General features: G+C 37.9%; 2 protein-coding genes across 2 annotated transcripts in view; both read left to right on the top strand.

The window, feature by feature from the left end:
* LOC111190422 (NACHT, LRR and PYD domains-containing protein 12-like) overlaps positions 1 to 18,087 on the top strand; it is a 47,369-nt gene that overhangs the window by 25,434 nt on the left and 3,848 nt on the right. Inside the window, exons 2-8 of the mRNA XM_049468659.1 lie at positions 3,251 to 3,316; positions 6,972 to 8,751; positions 10,666 to 10,839; positions 11,455 to 11,628; positions 13,041 to 13,214; positions 14,710 to 14,883; positions 16,867 to 17,040. Coding sequence (XP_049324616.1) covers positions 3,251 to 3,316; positions 6,972 to 8,751; positions 10,666 to 10,839; positions 11,455 to 11,628; positions 13,041 to 13,214; positions 14,710 to 14,883; positions 16,867 to 17,040 — 2,716 coding nt within the window. The remainder of the gene's footprint in view (positions 1 to 3,250; positions 3,317 to 6,971; positions 8,752 to 10,665; positions 10,840 to 11,454; positions 11,629 to 13,040; positions 13,215 to 14,709; positions 14,884 to 16,866; positions 17,041 to 18,087) is intronic.
* LOC111188581 (NLR family CARD domain-containing protein 3-like) overlaps positions 1 to 18,087 on the top strand; it is a 66,660-nt gene that overhangs the window by 4,199 nt on the left and 44,374 nt on the right. Inside the window, exons 2-3 of the mRNA XM_049468823.1 lie at positions 685 to 745; positions 1,971 to 2,117. Coding sequence (XP_049324780.1) covers positions 700 to 745; positions 1,971 to 2,117 — 193 coding nt within the window. The 5' untranslated portion in view covers positions 685 to 699. The remainder of the gene's footprint in view (positions 1 to 684; positions 746 to 1,970; positions 2,118 to 18,087) is intronic.

An 18,087-nucleotide genomic window follows, 5' to 3' on the forward strand; every position in this document is an offset into this window, starting at 1 on the left:
TGAAATTGACCACAGTAGTCCTGCCCTTTACTGAGCTGTTAGGTTTGTTTCTGCTGCAGGTTCAATTCCTCTTTTTATGTTTATTTGTTCTTTTAAAGTGCTCCACACTTTATTTAACTCATTTACTGTAGATTTAACAGATCACACAGAGGAACTTCACAAATAATCTAAAATAAAACATATTCTAAAATATATACTGTATAAAAAGCACTACCCTGTCCAGAGGAGCACCAAACCCAATCAATACAAACCAGAATTTTCAACCCTAAACAGTGCCAAAATGTAAATTTTAAGGTGGCATTTCAGCTCCAGTGCAGCACACAGCAAATCTCTGACATTGTTTATATATTTGATATTTTAATACATTTTATATTGGTAAAATCCAGGGAATTTATGAAATGAATGTCATCAGGTGCCACTTCTTCATAAAATAAATACTACTACTAATAATAATAATACTGTACAGCTTAGCTGCTGAGTAACAACCTAATTCTCCTCAAACTCCCACTTCACTCCTGACCATCACTAATCCAGTAAAGCTTCTTAAAGAAGGAGCGGTTGGTGTTTTGTAGATGTTACTAATAACATTAAAAACATGGGTTCTGTCCTCCTTCAGAAATCCAGGAACTTCTACATCTTTACCAGAAATCCTCCACTAAACCTGAATCTACTCTCCTTCTACAGGAGCAGTCCTACAGGATGGAAGGTGATCCACAAGTGTTGGAGGATGAGCCAGATCAAAAAGGTGATCTTTCCTCTCTTTTTTTTCTTGGCCACAATATCAGAAATGTCATAAGGTAACATGATTGAAATGAAACTTGGTCTCTAGTGTTTTTTCCAGGTCCTCTCTCGCACATGTCCAAATTTTCCACATTGTCCAAAACATAATAATGATATGATTCCATAGAAACGTATTATTATTGCTGTGCTGTACAATGTTTCTTATTATTATTAAGTGTGTAGTCCTGTCATGCCACTCAATTCCCGTTTACATGAATAATCTTTACAGTAATTTATATTTGTTATATTCTTTGCAGTAATTGGTTTAAGTAAGAAACAGTAAAAGGTATTTAATTTGGGTAGTAGAAAATTGGAATAAATGGCATAATGTTTTTTAAAAACATTTTGTTTTTAATGAACAATCAACAATACTGAAATCCATCACTTTTAAATCCATTAGATATGAGAAGTAAAAACTACATTTATAAACTATACATATTAATTCTGCTGAGCTCCGGATCTTTGCATACTCAGGCACCGCCCCTGCCATTCACCAATCAAAAGCATCTTACATGACTTCAATTGACCAATCAAATGCAGCTACAGTATATACTGTAAACATCTGGTACTGAGTCATTAATGTAACGCCAGGTAGAGAGGAGTGACGCGAGCCGAGTTAAAAATACAGGCAGGTTTATTATAAGAAAGATTAACAGGTTCTGCTAACAGAAGACAAACAATGATCTCACCGATGACCAGAGACGTAGTCAAAGATACAGTCCAAGTTCTAAACCGGGAAACAGTCCAACCATATACCAAATCCAACAAGGGCAAAACAAAAGACATAAACCGAAAATCCAAACACAGAGTCGTAACGAGAAGGCAAAAACAGTAATCCAGAAAACGCTTAGTACGCAACATAAGTTGACAATACCTCGCGGTGTTTCCTTACAAACGGATGCCTTAAATACAGAATCTAGATAAGAATGAGCCGGAAGTAATTTAGTAAACAGGTGAATCAGAGCGTCGGAGCGTAACATGATTGGGTGAATGTGAAGGGTTATTATTGATGTCATAATCTGGGGAATTCTGGGAAATAGAGTCCGGTAGTGTGGAAGGAGAGCCAGGCTGCGTAACAATTAACAGTGGATTATTTAATGAGATTGGGGAAGTAACTCACTGGTTTGGAGTTAACAAATATTTAAAATTTTACTTAATTAATAATTAAAATGATTATTTTTACACAACAGAACTGGTTCAGAACACCACAGCTCCCAGTGAACTGGTCCAGAACACCACAGCTCAGACTGGAGGGAATGTAATTGCACCTGTTCTACATGGAAATGTGATTCATGGCTCAGTTCATATTCACACTGTAGCTGAACCTCAACATGAAGGTAAATGAAAAAACTAAAACATCTGAAAACTATAAAAGGAGAAAAGTAAAAGAGGAAAAAAAATAGTTTACAGCCCTTTATCAGTAAAAAGTCCACAAATGCAATTTTTTGTTTCTGTTTAATTTCACCACACAGGGCTCACAGTTTTTATTAAAATCGGTCTCGTAAAAAATGGTATAAATAATAAATATATTTAATAGATTATATTTATTAACTATATATAGTTAATTATATACTATATATTTGATGAGCTGGTTCCATTGTCTCCTCTAAAAGGGTGATATCAGAAACATTGCAATAGAACACAAGTGTCTACAGTAGGTCATGCTGTTTCTCCATCAGCAGCCAGAGTCAGAGAGAGAGAGAGAGAGAGAGAGAGTACAGTAGGTCATGCTGTTTCTCCATCAGCAGCCAGTCAGAGAGAGAGAGAGAGAGAGAGAGAGAGAGTACAGTAGATCATGCTGTTTCTCCATCAGCAGCCTGAGTCTGAGAGAGAGAGAGAGAGTACAGTAGGTTATTATGCTTCTCGATCAGCAGCCGGAGTCTGAGAGAGAGAGAGAGTACAGTAGGTTATTATGCTTCTCGATCAGCAGCCGGAGTCTGAGAGAGAGAGTACAGTAGGTTATACTGATTGTCCGAGCTCGCTGTGATGTCGTCTAGTGATGCTGCATTGGTGGCAGTTGGGGAAAAAGAGGCAGAGTCTGACTTCACATGTATTAGAGGAGGTATGCACTGACCTTTACCGTCCTAGAAATATACATTATTAAAGAATAATACGCACTGAGAAAAAAATAAATCACACTATATAGAACAGAACATATTTTTAAAGTTTTTCGTTTGTTTCTTCTCTCCCATTTTTCTTCCCAGTTTATGTGGCCAATTGTCCAAACCATTGAGCTTCTCTTTAGCTGTATAACCCCCATCACTAGTAATGCTTTATAACACAAGGAGAGTTAAGACGAGCACATGCCTCCTCCAACACGAGGGAAACCAATCACTGCCTCTTTTAAAACTGCAGCATCATATTTAACATCATAATTAGTTGAGTAATAATAATGAATAGTGCTCAGTTCAGTGTATTTATGATTGAATTATCTGATGTTGTTTATTATTCTGTACTGCTGTGCTCTCAGGTGGAGCAGGTGGAGGACAGGTAATGAGTGAGAGTTCAGCAGCCTCTTCTACTATACTGACTGCAGGTAAACTCATTAAATCATATCTGTTATTCTGTGTTAACACAAACCAGTATAGCAATCTCATATTAACAACTTTCAACTGAAACTCTTTCACATCTTAAGGCACTGAATGTTTGGCAATGGAAAATATTCAGCTAAAATATTTCTCATGATAAATCTGTTTTTTATGCTACATTGTATAATCTGAGCCTACTGTTTGATCCGTTTGATTTTGTAAGTTTGACAAAAGACATGAAAAGACACTGACAAAGACATGAAAAGTTTATAATTTTAAGAGTAGGTTTATTTTAACAGAGAGATAGAATATCAAAAATAAAATCCAGAAAATCACATTATATAAATTATATTATTATATTATATTATTTGCATTTTGCAGAGATATTTCCTCAACCAACCATTAAGAGTTCTGGCTCCTACAAACCAGATAGATGCTTCTAATAAACTCGATACCTGCGTTAAAGACAGCTGTCTTAAAAAGCTGTCTCCTGTTTAAAGGACACCTGCCCACAAACTCTTGCTCAAGCTTTACAACATGAGCAAGATTAAAGAGCTTTCTAAAGATTTCAGGGACAAGATCATAGACCTGCACAAGCCTGGAATGGGCCATGCAACCGTAAGTAAGACTCTGGGTAAGAAGGAGACAACAGTTGGTGCAATAGTAATAAAAATGGAAGAAATTTCTACAATTTGGTGGCTTTTGTGTCCCCTGATCACTGTATTTATAATGTAAAAAGGTGAACAATATTATTTCTGAAAATTCTACAGAAATTATTAACATATTTTAAATAATAAACATAATCTTTCAATCTTTTAATATTGTTTAAAGGTTTTGCATAACTCCTCTCTTAACTATAGTTTATTTTTTCTAAATGGCTTTTATTTTGGCACAGACTTTAATATTTTGTCGTACATCCCTCAAATTACTGTCCACCCTGTTGCAAGGGTGACAATGAAACAGAAACACCTGTCATTTTAGTGTGGGAGGTTTCATGGTTTTCAATCTTCATTAATTGGACATTGCACCAGTAAGAGCAGAGTGTGAAGGTTCAATTAGCAGGGTAAGAGCACAGTTCTGCTCTAAATATTGCAATGCACACAACATTATGGGAGACATACCAGAGTTCAAAAGAGGACAAATTGTTGGTGCACGTCTTGCTGGAGATTCTGTGACCAAGACAGCAAGTCTTTGTTTATCAAGAGCCACGGTATCCAGGGTAATGACAGCATACCACCAAGAAGAACCAACCACATCCAACAGGATTAACTGTGGACGCTGTAAGAGGAAGCTGTCTGAAAGGGATGTTCGGGTGCTAACCCGGATGGTATCCAAAAACAAAAAACCACGCCTGAACAAATCACGGCAGTATTCAATGTGCACCTCAACTCTCCTGTTTCCACCAGAACTGTCCGTCACCACAATAAATTATTGTGCTCTAAAACCAGGTGTTTTAGTTTCATTGTACACCCCCTGTATGTCTAAGCAGTGTCTCTTTAAATGAAAAGCTGTTTTACATAGTGATATAATTTCATGGAGTTCGCAACATCTTTTTGGAGGGGGAAACACTGTGGAAGATGAGTGGCTCACTCCTAACTCTAATGTCTCCATTACTGTGGTTGAGGCCTACAAGCATCTGCTGGTTCTACCCAAGAATCTGGCCATGATTACAAGAACCAGAACTTTTGGCCTCAAAATCAGCTGTCTTCATATTTCTGGCTGAGTATTCTGTAAGGAATACTGGGACCAGGGAATGCTGAGACACACGCTGAATAAAATCAAGGGTGTTATTTACAATATAAAGTACAATATATACAAAATAAACCAGGCAGCAGAAATGAAGGACATACCAGAATCGTAGTAGGGGCCAGGCAGTAGGTCAGCAACAGAATAGCAAACAAACAACATAAAGGCTAAGGCTATGAGAGTAGTCAAGGAAGGCAGGAGGTCAATAACAGAAAAATAACAAGAGCTAGGCAATAGAGTGGTCGAGAAACACAAACAGGTCTATAAACAAAGAAACAGGACATGCTATGGAAAACATTGCAACAGAGCTGGAGAACCAGATAATACTCAGCAGAGAACTGAGGGAACAGGGGGCTGTGAATACCAGGAGCACACCTGGGGGTAACCAAGTAATCAACCAATCAGTACACTGGCGAGGAAGAGCGTGACAGTGTCACATGCTCGGCTGAGCATGCTGGGAGTTGGAGTCTTTAGGAGTGACAGAGACTAGAGCAGGCAGACTGACAGCGCCAGGTGTCACACGTGTTTACCAGAGGGGTCAACAAAATGCAAATAAAATGCAAATATTGCAAATAAATCTAAATAATGTATACAATGTGATTTTCTGGATTTCACTTTTAAAGTTAAACTACTCTTAAAATGATAGACTTCTCATGTTTTGTCAGCGGGCAAACTTATAACATGAGGAAAGGATTAAATTATTTCCTTCACTGTATTATTAGTTTGTAAATTGTAAACATAAATTTTAATGTATATTGTCATTCAAATAAAAAGAAAACAATAAAAATACACATAAATCCATCCATCCATCCATCTATCCATTTTCCTCCGCTTATCCGGGGTTGGGTCATGGGGGCAGCAGCCTAAGCAACCCAGACTTCCCGGATGACCGAGCTTCTCACCCTATCTCTAAGAGAGCCCAGACACCCTTTGGAAGAAACACATTTCGGCCGCTTGTATCCATGATCTCGTTCTTTCGGTCATGACCCAAAGCTCATGACCATAGATGAGGGTAGGAATGTAGATCGACCGGTAAACCGAGAGCTTTGTTTTTTGGCTCAGCTCTCTTTTCACCACGACGCATCTGTACAGCGCCCGCATCACTTCTGACGCAGCACCGATCCGTTTATCGATCTCCTGCTCTATCTTCCCCTCATTCATGAACAAGACCCCAAGATACTTAAACTCCTCCACTTGAGGCAGGACCTCCTCCCCAACCCGGAGAAGGCATTTTAGGCGGAGGGAGGCTACCCTCTCGTTTACTGCGGTGAACCCCAACATACAGGCCCCAAGATGGGGGGGCTACAAGTATGCCAACCCCAGCTCGGCGCCTCTCTCTGCCGGGGCAACTCCAGAGTGAAACAGTGTCCAACCCCTTTCAAGGAGACTGGTTCCAGAGCCGGAGCCAGGCGTCAAGGTGAGCCCGACTATTTCTAGCCGGAACCTCTCCACCTCCCACACCAACTTCACCTCTTTCATCCTCCAGAGAGGTGACATTCCACGTTCCAAAGCCTTTGGACGCCACCCAAATCACACGGCAGCCGACCCGACCATATATAAAGATAATATATATATAATGGTTTATAAATAGTACTTAGGCAAACAACTTCCTCAAGGCGTCACATAGTCGTGAGAGTTACAGAGTGGTACAGTTAAATAAACATTACTTTACAAAATGTGTCATAACGCCAAGGGTGCTCATACTTTTAAAGATGTGGATAAAGTATTGCAGAACATATCTATATTGATATTTAATTTAAAATGTTCCTGAGAACAGTTGATACACACTGAACTCCGATATCAATGGTTTGGAAACCACTAATTTCAAAATTTTTAACATCTTTGTTCATCCAATTGGATCTTTACTAATGTAAAATAAAGACTGATTAAAAAGCACATTCTCTTTTCTATCAAAAGATGAACAACACTGCATCAAGTTGAAGGACACTCTGAAATTGAACTATGAGCGTTTAATTGGGAGCTCACAGACTGGTCATCAGGAGTTCCTGGAAGATATCTACACTGATCTTGTTATAGTGCAGAATAAAAGTGGAGGAGTCATTAATGAACATGAAGTGATGCAAATAGAGATGTCTCCCAATAAAGCTGGCAGTGAGGAAGAGTGTATAAAATGCAGTGACATTTTTAAAGTCCAGCCGGGTACAGGTAGACGGAACAGAAAAGTGATGACAATGGGAATTGCAGGAGTCGGTAAAACTGTGTCCGTCAACAAATTCATACTGGACTGGGCAGACAGAAAGGAGAACCAGGACATTCAGTACATTTTCCCTCTGCCCTTCCGTGAACTAAATCTGAAGAAAGAGAAGGAGTTCAGTTTAATTGAACTACTGAATAACTGCTTTTTCTCCTCAAAGCCTGCACTAAAGTCTCTTCCAGAAGAAGATGGTAAAGTGCTGTTTATTTTTGATGGGCTGGATGAGTATCGTTACCCACTGGAGTTTAAAGATGGAGAGGAAGTAAAAGATGTGAATGAGAAGAGTACAGTGGGCTCACTGATCATAAATCTCATCAACAGAAATTTGCTTTGCTTTGCTCTAGTCTGGGTAACTTGTCGACCAGCAGCAGCACATCAGATTCCCCATCAATACATCAATCTTGTGACAGAAGTACGAGGATTTAATGATGAACAGAAGGAGGAGTACTTCATCAAATACTGCAAAACAGAGGATGTAGCAGAGAAAATAATTTCACACATAAAAAAGTTAAGGAGTCTCCACATCATGTGTCAAATCCCAGTCTTCTGCTGGATCTCTGCCACTGTGCTTCAGCCACTGATGGATAAAGAGAGTTATGAGAACATCCCCAAAACCCTGACAGAAATGTACATGAGCTTCCTATTGCAGCAGAAAAACTTGATGAAGGAGAAATACAGTCAGAAGACTGACACTGACCCTGAGCGCATCATTCTGAAGCTCGGTGAACTGGCCTTCTGTAATCTTGAGAGTGGAGAGCTGAACTTCTATGAGGATAATCTTAAAAAATGTGGGATTGATGTCAGTGATGGTACAGTGTTCTCAGGAGTGTGTACACAGATTTTCAGCCAGCGGAAAGGAATTTCTAAGCGAAACATTTTCAGCTTTGTGCATCTGAGTGTTCAGGAAAGCCTTGCAGCTGTATATGTGCATGAGTCATACTGCAACAAGAAGAAGAATGTGTTAAAAAAAACTACTTTCTGGAACAAACTTGGGTGTAAGCATAAGAGTACACAATACACAGTAACAGATCTCCATAAGAGTGCAGTGGACAGAGCTTTGCAGAGTGAAAATGGACACCTGGACCTTTTCCTCCGCTTCCTCCTTGGCCTCTCAGTGAAGGAAAGTCAGGCGGTCCTGACCGAACTTCTGCCAAACCTAAAGATCAAGGCAGAGAGCATTAGCAAAACAGCTAACTACGTTAAGGAGAAACTGAAAGAGGAAATGCATTCAGACAGAAGCCTGAATCTCCTCCACTGCCTGAGTGAACTGAAGGATAACTCACTCACTGCTGAAATCCAGAACTTCCTGAACTCAGGAACTCTCTCAAAACAGGAACTCTCATCTACACAGTGGTCAGCTCTGATCTTTGTTCTGATGATGTCAGAGGAGATTCAGGAGAAGTTTGAACTGAAGAAATACAGAGCATCAGAAGAAGGACTGAGGAGATTACTGCCTGTGGTAAAAATCACACAGCGAGCTCTGTAAGTAATATTTTTAAAAATATATATATTATTATATTATTAAGAAGCTTAATAATACTACTTAGTATGATCTCTATAAATATCATTATATTTAAACATTTTTAGAACAAAATTAACTGAACTATTTTAGAACTTATAATTTCACAGATATACAATGTGTAATATAAATTATATGGAATCTTACATGCCTCTATTAAGGCAAGGCAAGGCAAGGCAAGTTTATTTATATAGCACCTTTCATACACAGCGGTCATTCAAAGTGCTTTACAAATTAGAAAATACACAGAGAAGTCATATAAAAAATAATAATAAAAAAACATGTAAAAGAATAACAGTAAAAATGGAAAATAAAAACTAAAATAAGAGTCAAGAAGTAAAATTAAAAACATGTAAAAGAACAACAAGGAATTGGAAATAAAATTAAAATAAGAAAAAAAACATAATATAAAAGTGCCGTTACAGAATAAAAGTGGGCGGAGCTGCAGTGTTTTAAACTGAGCTGAAAGCCTGATCAAACATGTAGGTTTTCAGTCTGGATTTAAACATGTTTAGTGTTGGAGCTATTCTAACACTCTCTGTTAACTGGTTCCATTTAAGAGCAGCGTAGTAGCTAAACGCTGCCTCTCCATGTTTAGTTTTTACTTTAGGCAGCTCTAACTGACCAGTTCCTGATGATCTGAGAGTTCTGCTCGGCTCATACTGCTGGAGCACATCAGATAAATATGCTGGTCCTGCACCATTAACACATTTATAGACCAGTAACAGTACCTTAAAGTCTATTCTGTAACACACTGGTATCCAGTGCAGGGATTTAAGGATGGGGGTGATGTGCTCCCTTCTTTTACTTCTAGTCAAAACTCTGGCTGCTGAATTCTGAATCAGCTGAAGCTGTTTGATGGTCTTTTTTGGGAGTCCAGTTAGGAGTCCATTACAGTAATCAATCCTACTATAAATAAAGGCGTGGATGAGTTTCTCCAGGTCTGCTTTAGACAGAAAATCTCTGATCTTATTTATGTTCTTGAGGTGATAAAATGCTGATTTGGTGACGGCTTTGACGTGACTGTTAAAAGTGAGATCAGAGTCCATTTGTACACCAAGATTACGCACTAGTTCTTTAGATTTTAGACTTTTTGAATCCAGATAGGCAGCTAGTCTGTGCCTCTCATTACTATTCCCAAATAAAATATCCAATAAAATTAAAGGATATACAGAGTATCCCCAGAGGGATCTCTCTGAGAAGGGATATTTTTAACCCTCACACTGTTCATTTTAACCCAGGAAGTGATGCATAGGACATGACTGCAATAGTGGATGTGGAAATTATTATTTTAAGTTTTAAAATATTATTGGACTTTATTGGTACAATATCCTACAAATACAATTCGTAATATACAAAGGTAGTGGTAGTAATAGTCACAATAGTATAACATTTGCACTGATAATTAAATTGACTAATTGGAAATTTCCCAAGAGGATGAATAATATGTTGAGCCCATATGCTAATAAGTAGTTACAATTTTATTTTTAAATCAAAGTTACTGATCAGTTAATAAAGTCAAAGTCGCGACTATGTAAATGCAAGTGTAAGCAAACCACAATATAAAATCCAACCACATATTAGTACTCTATTCTGAGTACTGTATTCTATCTGTTCCGAAAGCATTAATATGACTTTATGATTGTACATCTTATTTCTCTTAATTTTTTATTAAAGGAATATTGAATTAACTTAGTATTAAACCTGAGAAATTGATAATTGCTTGCAGAAGCAGAATAAACATTCAATATTATTGATTTAATTAATTAAATAAAGACCAGTCATCAGAAGATAACTGTATTTCACAATGTAATTCTGTTTCATGCAGGCCTTTCCCACTGAACTTATTATAAAATCAGTTGATCCTTGTTTTGCAGACTAGCTTCATGTGATCTTGGAGTAAAGTCATGTGCATCTCTGAAATCAGTGTTAAAACTGGAAAACTCCTCACTGAAAGAGCTGGATCTCAGTAACAATGACCTGCAGGATTCAGGAGTGGAGCTGCTCTCTGCTGGACTGAAGAGTTCACACTGTAAACTGCAGATTCTCAGGTCAGTTGGTTCATTTTAAAATAATAAATGTGAAAATGTTTTTATTCACAGCAAACAAACGGGATGAAGCTTCTAGCGAAAGATCAGATTACACCAACCATGTAAAAAAGTGAACTTTTTGTTGGATACAAAGTATGTTTTCACTTATGTACGCAATCTAGAAGAGAGACAAAACAAACAAATGTGAGGCATGGTGGTGAAGGGGAAAACACAAGAGAGAGAGAGAAAGAGAACTTCTGAGAGCTTAAGTACTCTTGGTAATTGCTTTCACGTGCCACCAATTAAGACCCACACCACGCTAACTGCCCTGGGGGGGGGGGGGTCATCATAGTAGTGTAGCTAGTTATGTTTTTTGTTTAGCTTTGTACTAACAATATTTTTTGTTGTAAGGTTAGACCAGAACACTGTGAATCACAGATTTTTTCTGTGTTTTATACTTTGAGATTGTTGGATGTTCTAATAAACCTAAAATGGATTATTAATAATAAAAGACTCATTTTCAGCCATTTTTTGTTGTTACATTATAATAAATGCTATGGATTTACTTTATAATAAAAAAAACTTTCATTATGTCTATTCTTAAGTAAAATCTGCTGTGCTTTCCTCATTTTGTAGATTAGCTTCATGTAATCTTGGAGAAAAGACATGTGAAAGTCTGGGATCAGTTTTGAAGCTGGAAAACTTCTCCATAAAAGAACTAGACCTCAGTAACAATGACCTGCAGGATTCAGGAGTGGAGCTGCTCTCTGCTGGACTGAGGAGTTCACACTGTAAACTGCAGATTCTCAGGTCAGTTGGTTCGTTATAAAATAATAAATGTGAAGAAATATTCAGTGCTTTAACAAGATATTTATCTATAAAAACACCAGGACTGTACATAATCTACATCCGCTACTAATAAGGTTTGATGCAGATCTTTTTGTCAACACATATTTAATGTGTGCTGGAACGATTACATGGATTGTTGTGGGGAATCTTGGTGGAGGGTTTATGGCAATAGGCGGCCCTCGGGCCAGATGTGGCCCAGAAGCATGACACATCTGGCCCATGAGGTCTCTCTGTCGCACTCGGCTTGATCTCACCTTACGCCCGTTTTGAGTTTCCTATCTCCTTAAGGGCGGTTCTTCCTGGCTGAATCCCAATTCAGTAGTCGTGGCAGTGGTAATTTATTGGACCCTGACGACATGAGTTCGATTCTGCCCGAGGAGTGGTGTGTTTATTTATTTATGTTTACCTGATATCTTCGGTTTACCTATTTTAAAATGAACTGCCCCTCCCCCTCACACTGCTTGCCATGTAATGACTTGGAAAACATAAGCCTACCCGCTGATGGCTTAAAAAACATCACCACCACACCCCCACTCGCTTGTGGCCTGCCACGTAATGACTTGCAAAATAACTTGCAAAAAAAACGTGCCGACCCCTGGTTTATGGGTTACAGAGCCGGCATGCCTGCCATAGCACTGATTACTACTACAGGTTTCTGAGTTATGGTCAGTGTTAAGCAGCTGCACATGAGTTTTTACACATCTGAACATTTTTAATAGTCAACACCATATTCAATCTGTAAAAAGACAATAAACCAGCTCTAACTGAGCTTCATTCTGGAGAAGAAAAAAACATCTGGTTTGCCCCTCAGTCCATTAGCAGCACCCTGAACCCCACAGCTAACACAGAGAGACTAAACTACTAACCACTGTACACTGCGGGTCATCCTCATTCATGATAATTTAAATAAATGCTAAGATTATTCATGTTTATATAGAATATTACATATATGTATTTTAGAATCTGTAATGCTTCTAATAATATGCATTTTAAATTGTAGGTCAATACAGGTTCAACAGAGTTTCACATGCCACCAGTTAAGACAATACAAACCATTCCATGCTCAAAGTGGGGGGGTCATCACAGTAGTTTAGCTAGTTTATGATTATTGCTTAGCTTTGTACTAACAATATCTTTTTGTTGTAAGATTAGATCTGAACACTGCAAATCACAGATTTTTGCTGTATTTTATACTTTGAGATTGTTGGATGTTCTAATAAACCTAAAATGGATTATTAAAAATTTAAGACTCATTTTCAGCCATTTCTTTGTTGTTACATTAACATAAATGTTATGGATTTACTTTATAATAAAAAAAACTTTCATTATGTCTATTCTTAAGTCAAATCTGCTGTGCTTTCCTCATTTTGTAGATTAGCTTCATGTAACCTTGGAGAAAAGACATGTGAAAGTCTGGGATCGGTTTTGAAGCTGGAAAACTTCTCCATAAAAGAACTAGACCTCAGTAACAATGACCTGCAGGATTCAGGAGTGGAGCTGCTCTCTGCTGGACTGAGGAGTTCACACTGTAAACTGCAGATTCTCAGGTCAGTTGGTTATTTTTAAAATGATAAATGTGTAGAAATATTCATTGCTTTACCAATATATTTATCTATGAAAACACCAGAACTGTATTGAAAGATGTGCATAATCTACATTGTCCGCTATTAATATGGGTTGATGCAGAATCTTTTTGTCAACACGTATTTAATGTGTGCTGGAACGATTACATGGATTGTTGTGTGGAATCTCGGTGGATGATTTAGGGCAGGGGTCGGCAATAGGCGGCCCTCAGGCCCGATGTGGCCCAGAAGCATGAGACATCTTGCTCATGAGGCTGTATGAACTTTTTCCATCTCTCTGTCCAACTCGGCTTGACTTTAGTTTATGCCCGTTTTGGGTTCCCTATCTCCTTAAGGGCGGTTCTTCCTGGCTGCATCCCAATTCAGTAGTCGAGGAAGTGGTAGTTTATTGGACCCTGATGACATGAGTTCGATCCTGCGTGAGGAGCGGTGTGTTTATTTATTTATGTTTTGCTTTCTTCTTGGGTTTACCTATTTTAAAATAACCTGCCCCCTCTCCCCCACCCCGCTTGCCATGTAATGAATTGGAAAACATCAGTGTCCCTGCTAATGGCTTGGAAAACATTGTCACCACCACACACACACACCCCAACTCGCTTGTGGCCCGCCATGTAATGACTTGCAAAATAACTGTCCGGCGGCCAAACTTAATTGCCGACCCCTGGTTTATGGGTTTACAGAGCCGGCATGCCTGCCATAACACTGATTACTACTACAGGTTTCTGAGTCAGGGACAGTGTTAAAGCAGCTGCAGATTTCTGAGTCTGAGTTTTACACATCTGAGCATGTTTATTAGTCAACCCCATATCCAATCTGTGAACAGACAATAAACCAGCTCTAACTGAGCTTCATTCTGGAGGAGAAAAAAACATCTGGTTTGCCCCTCAGTCTATTAGCAGCACCCTGAAACCCCACAGCTAACACAGAGAGATATTTTCATATTACTACGTTAAACTACTCACCAATGTACACTGCAGGCCATCCTCATTAATGATAATTTAAATAAATGCTAATATTATTCATGTTTATATAGAGTATTACATATATATAGATATATTTTAGAATCCATCATGCTTCTAATAATATGCATTTTAAATTGTAGGTCAATATAGGTTCAACAGGCTTTCACGTGCCACCAATTAAGACAATACAAACCATTCCATGCTCAAAGTGGGGTTCACAGCAGTTTAGCTAGTTTATGATTATTGTTATGTGCTACCAATATTTTTTGTTGGAAGGTTAGACCAGAACACTGCGAATCACAGATTTTTGCTGTATTTTATACTTTGAGATTGTTGGATGCTCTAATAAACCTAAAATGGATTTAAATAATATAAGACGTTGTTCAGCCATTTCTTATTGTTACATTATCCTAAATGCTATGGATTTACTTTATATAAAAAAAAATCATCATGTCTATTAATTAAGTAAAATCTGCTGTGCTTTCCTCATTTTGTAGACTAGCTTCATGTAATCTTGGAGAAAAGACATGTGAAAGTCTGGGATCAGTTTTGAAGCTGGAAAACTTCTCCATAAAAGAACTAGACCTCAGTAACAATGACCTGCAGGATTCAGGAGTGGAGCTGCTCTCTGCTGGACTGAGGAGTTCACACTGTGAACTGCAGATTCTTAGGTCAGTTGGTTCATTGTAAAATGATAAATGTGTAGAAATATTCAGTGCTTTACCAAGATATTTATCAATAAAAACACCAGGATTGTATTGAAAAATGTACACAATCTACATTGTCCGCTATTAACATGGGTTGATGCAGAATCTTTTTGTCAACAGGTATTTAATGTGTGCTGGAATGATTACATGCATTGTTGTGGGGAATCTGGGTGGAGGGTTTATGGCAGGGGTCTGCAATAGGCGGCTGGCGGGCCAAATGTGGACCACAAGCACAACACATCTGGCCCATGAGGCTGTTTGAACTTTTTCCGTCTCTCTGTCGCACTCAGCTTGACTTCAGCTTATGCCCATATTGCGTTCCCTCAAAAAACAGCTCTAACTGAGCTTCATTCTGGAGAAGAAAAAAATATCTGGTTTGCCCCTCAGTCAATTAGCAGCACCCTAAAACCCCACAGCTAAAATGGAGAGATATTTTCAAATTACTACATTAAACTACTCACCAACACTGCGACCATCCTCATTGATAATAATTTAAATAAATGTGCAGATTGTTCATGTTTATATAGAGTATTGCATATGTATATATTTTAGAATCGATCTTTTTGTTTATTAATAAGTGTTTTTTTATATTACTATAGTATAATAAGTATTTAACTCTTCTAATTCTTCTAACAATAATCTGATCATTTATTTCATATGTCCATTTATTTCATATGGACTGTCCATGTCACGTCCTGGTCCAGTTCTGTTTCTGTCCTCCTTTCTGTGTTTGTATTCATCCTTGTTTGTTTACCTTTCTCTGTATCTGTAGTTTAGGCTCTACTCCTGTGCCATCCTCCACGTGCTTAAGTGTTTTTCCCCAGTGCCTCCTCTATCAGTGTTTTCACCTTTTTGTTTGTGTTTATGTGCACCATGGTCCCTGGAGGAACGTTGTTTCATTTCACTGTGTATATAGCTGAAATGACAATAAAAACCACTTTGACTTTGACTTTGACCTGTGTCTCGTTTGTAGCTCTGCCCCCTTGATATTTGTGTTTCCTTTGGTCCCTCTGTATTTATAGTTTGTGTTTCCGTTCTTCTTGTGGGTTCTTGTACATTTATACGTCAGTTCAGTTCATGTATGTTTTCCTTGTTCATTTTGTTCTTGGTTTGTTTGTTTCTTTATATTTCATACTTGCGTCCATCTCCGTGTCCTCTTCTCGCACCCTGACAGTCCAGAAGAGTCTAGAACAGGATATGTTCTGCTTCCACAGTTACACAGTTATGAACCTTATATTCCGGTCTGTGGAAAACTCCTTAATCCAATCACTTTTACAACACAATTAAAAAGACATATCACTGCATTTGCTAATAAGTGAAAAAAGTGGTAGAATAATATTACAGAATTTTACACTAATTGCTTTCATAGAGGTATGCCGTTAAAGAGAGAGGTCTGATAGAGCTCCATCAAATTCCACATTTAGAAGCAGCGTACTGGAGCATCTATATTAGGAATTACAGATGCTATATATATATATATATATATATATATACATATATACATATATGTTTATATGTATGTATATAATATGTACTAAGGTCAATGCTTAATTATGTAGTAATCAGTAACCAGTTAATAACCAGCAGCTGCATTTATAAGACAATTAAGGGGTTTCTGTGGCATTATATTGTTTTTAAACTGAAGAGTTTATTTATTTTTAGGGACTGTCCTTAGAGAAAACTTTGCTTTTTAGGTTGATTACAATATTATAATCTGTGTTTCTAGAGAGCAGAGTACACAATACATTAAATACATTTTAACATGTGATTTGGAAACGTAACAATTACTTTCTTATTTTATTCTGAATGTATTTTTTACATTGAGATGCTATTTTTTCTTAGAGATTCAGCTATTATAGTCTTAATCGTGTTACTCATATCTCTCAGTCTGACACTGTCACTTTTTCTCTCTCTGTTAATAATTTATCTAATTTTCTCTCTTTCTAGATTATCTGGGTGTATGATCACAGAAAAAGGCTGTTCTTCTCTGGCTTCAGCTCTGAGTTCAAACCCCTCCCACCTGAAAGAGCTGGATCTGACCTATAACCACCCAGGAGAGTCAGGAGAGAAGCTGCTCTCTGACAAACTGGAGGATCCACACTGCTCACTGGAGACACTCAGGTATGAAGAAATACTCAGATTTGTTCAGAGTGTGCATGAGAGAGAAAGAAGGTCCAGCTTCAGATGTTGGGTAGAGTGAGGGTCAGTTAGAGATTAAGGAAGAGTGATCAACTGTTTGAATGTTAGAATGAGCTACATTTTCTCAGTTACTATTTTACTAATAATAAACATGAACAGCAGATTGCCACCAGAAATAAAACTTGACCATGAGGTTTCTCCAATAATGCTGACAACTCGTTTATCTGCAGCAGACAGGCTTGAGGATAGAGGACTTCCTGTCTGCGAAAGTGCCTTGCAATGTCTGCTGATACATTCGAGTTTTATGTCAAATTTCCTCTTGATCCTGGACTGTTTTAGTAACTGAGGACACTGCATTTACAGCATGTGTCAGTTGCTGCCAAAACCTTTTCTTTTCTGAGCCAGAAACCCCACTGTGAAAAAAATTAAATGTGTCGATCGGAGTGGATTTCATTCAATAATTTTCAATTTCATTCAACTTTTAGAGTTTTCAGAATATGTTTTTCTTTTGCAATTTCTGCAACATTTTGGAGACTTTCTCCTATTATTTCTCAGTCTATGTCCTCCCTTATATTGTAGTCATTTGTTATTCATGGGCAAGGATTGTGGTTATTATATACTAATTGTTAACATGCATGCACACATTGGGAATTACTGGTATTCGTACTGGCAGAAAGTTTTCAGAAAGGTTAATTTAATAATGAATTCACTAACAGTTTGTACTAACAGATTTTACGATTCATGAATGAGGCCCATTGTCAGAGCCAGGCAGGGATGAGACAATCACAGATCTAATTAAGAGCCTTTATTAAAAAGGGACAATCCAAAAATGATGTGGTCAACAACAGACTGGGTGAGAATCAAAAGATACAAATTTAAGACAATACACATACCGGAGAGGCTCAGACAGTTCAGGACAAAACACAGCAGGGCATCATCAAAGCACAAGGATAACTCATAAAAGGTTAAACAAAGAAGGATAATGCAGAAACGCTTTGTAAGTGACTGACAGAGCCAAATCAAATACTT

The sequence above is a fragment of the Astyanax mexicanus genome, chromosome 1 (assembly GCF_023375975.1).
Source record: "Astyanax mexicanus isolate ESR-SI-001 chromosome 1, AstMex3_surface, whole genome shotgun sequence".
NCBI lineage: Eukaryota > Metazoa > Chordata > Actinopteri > Characiformes > Acestrorhamphidae > Astyanax > Astyanax mexicanus.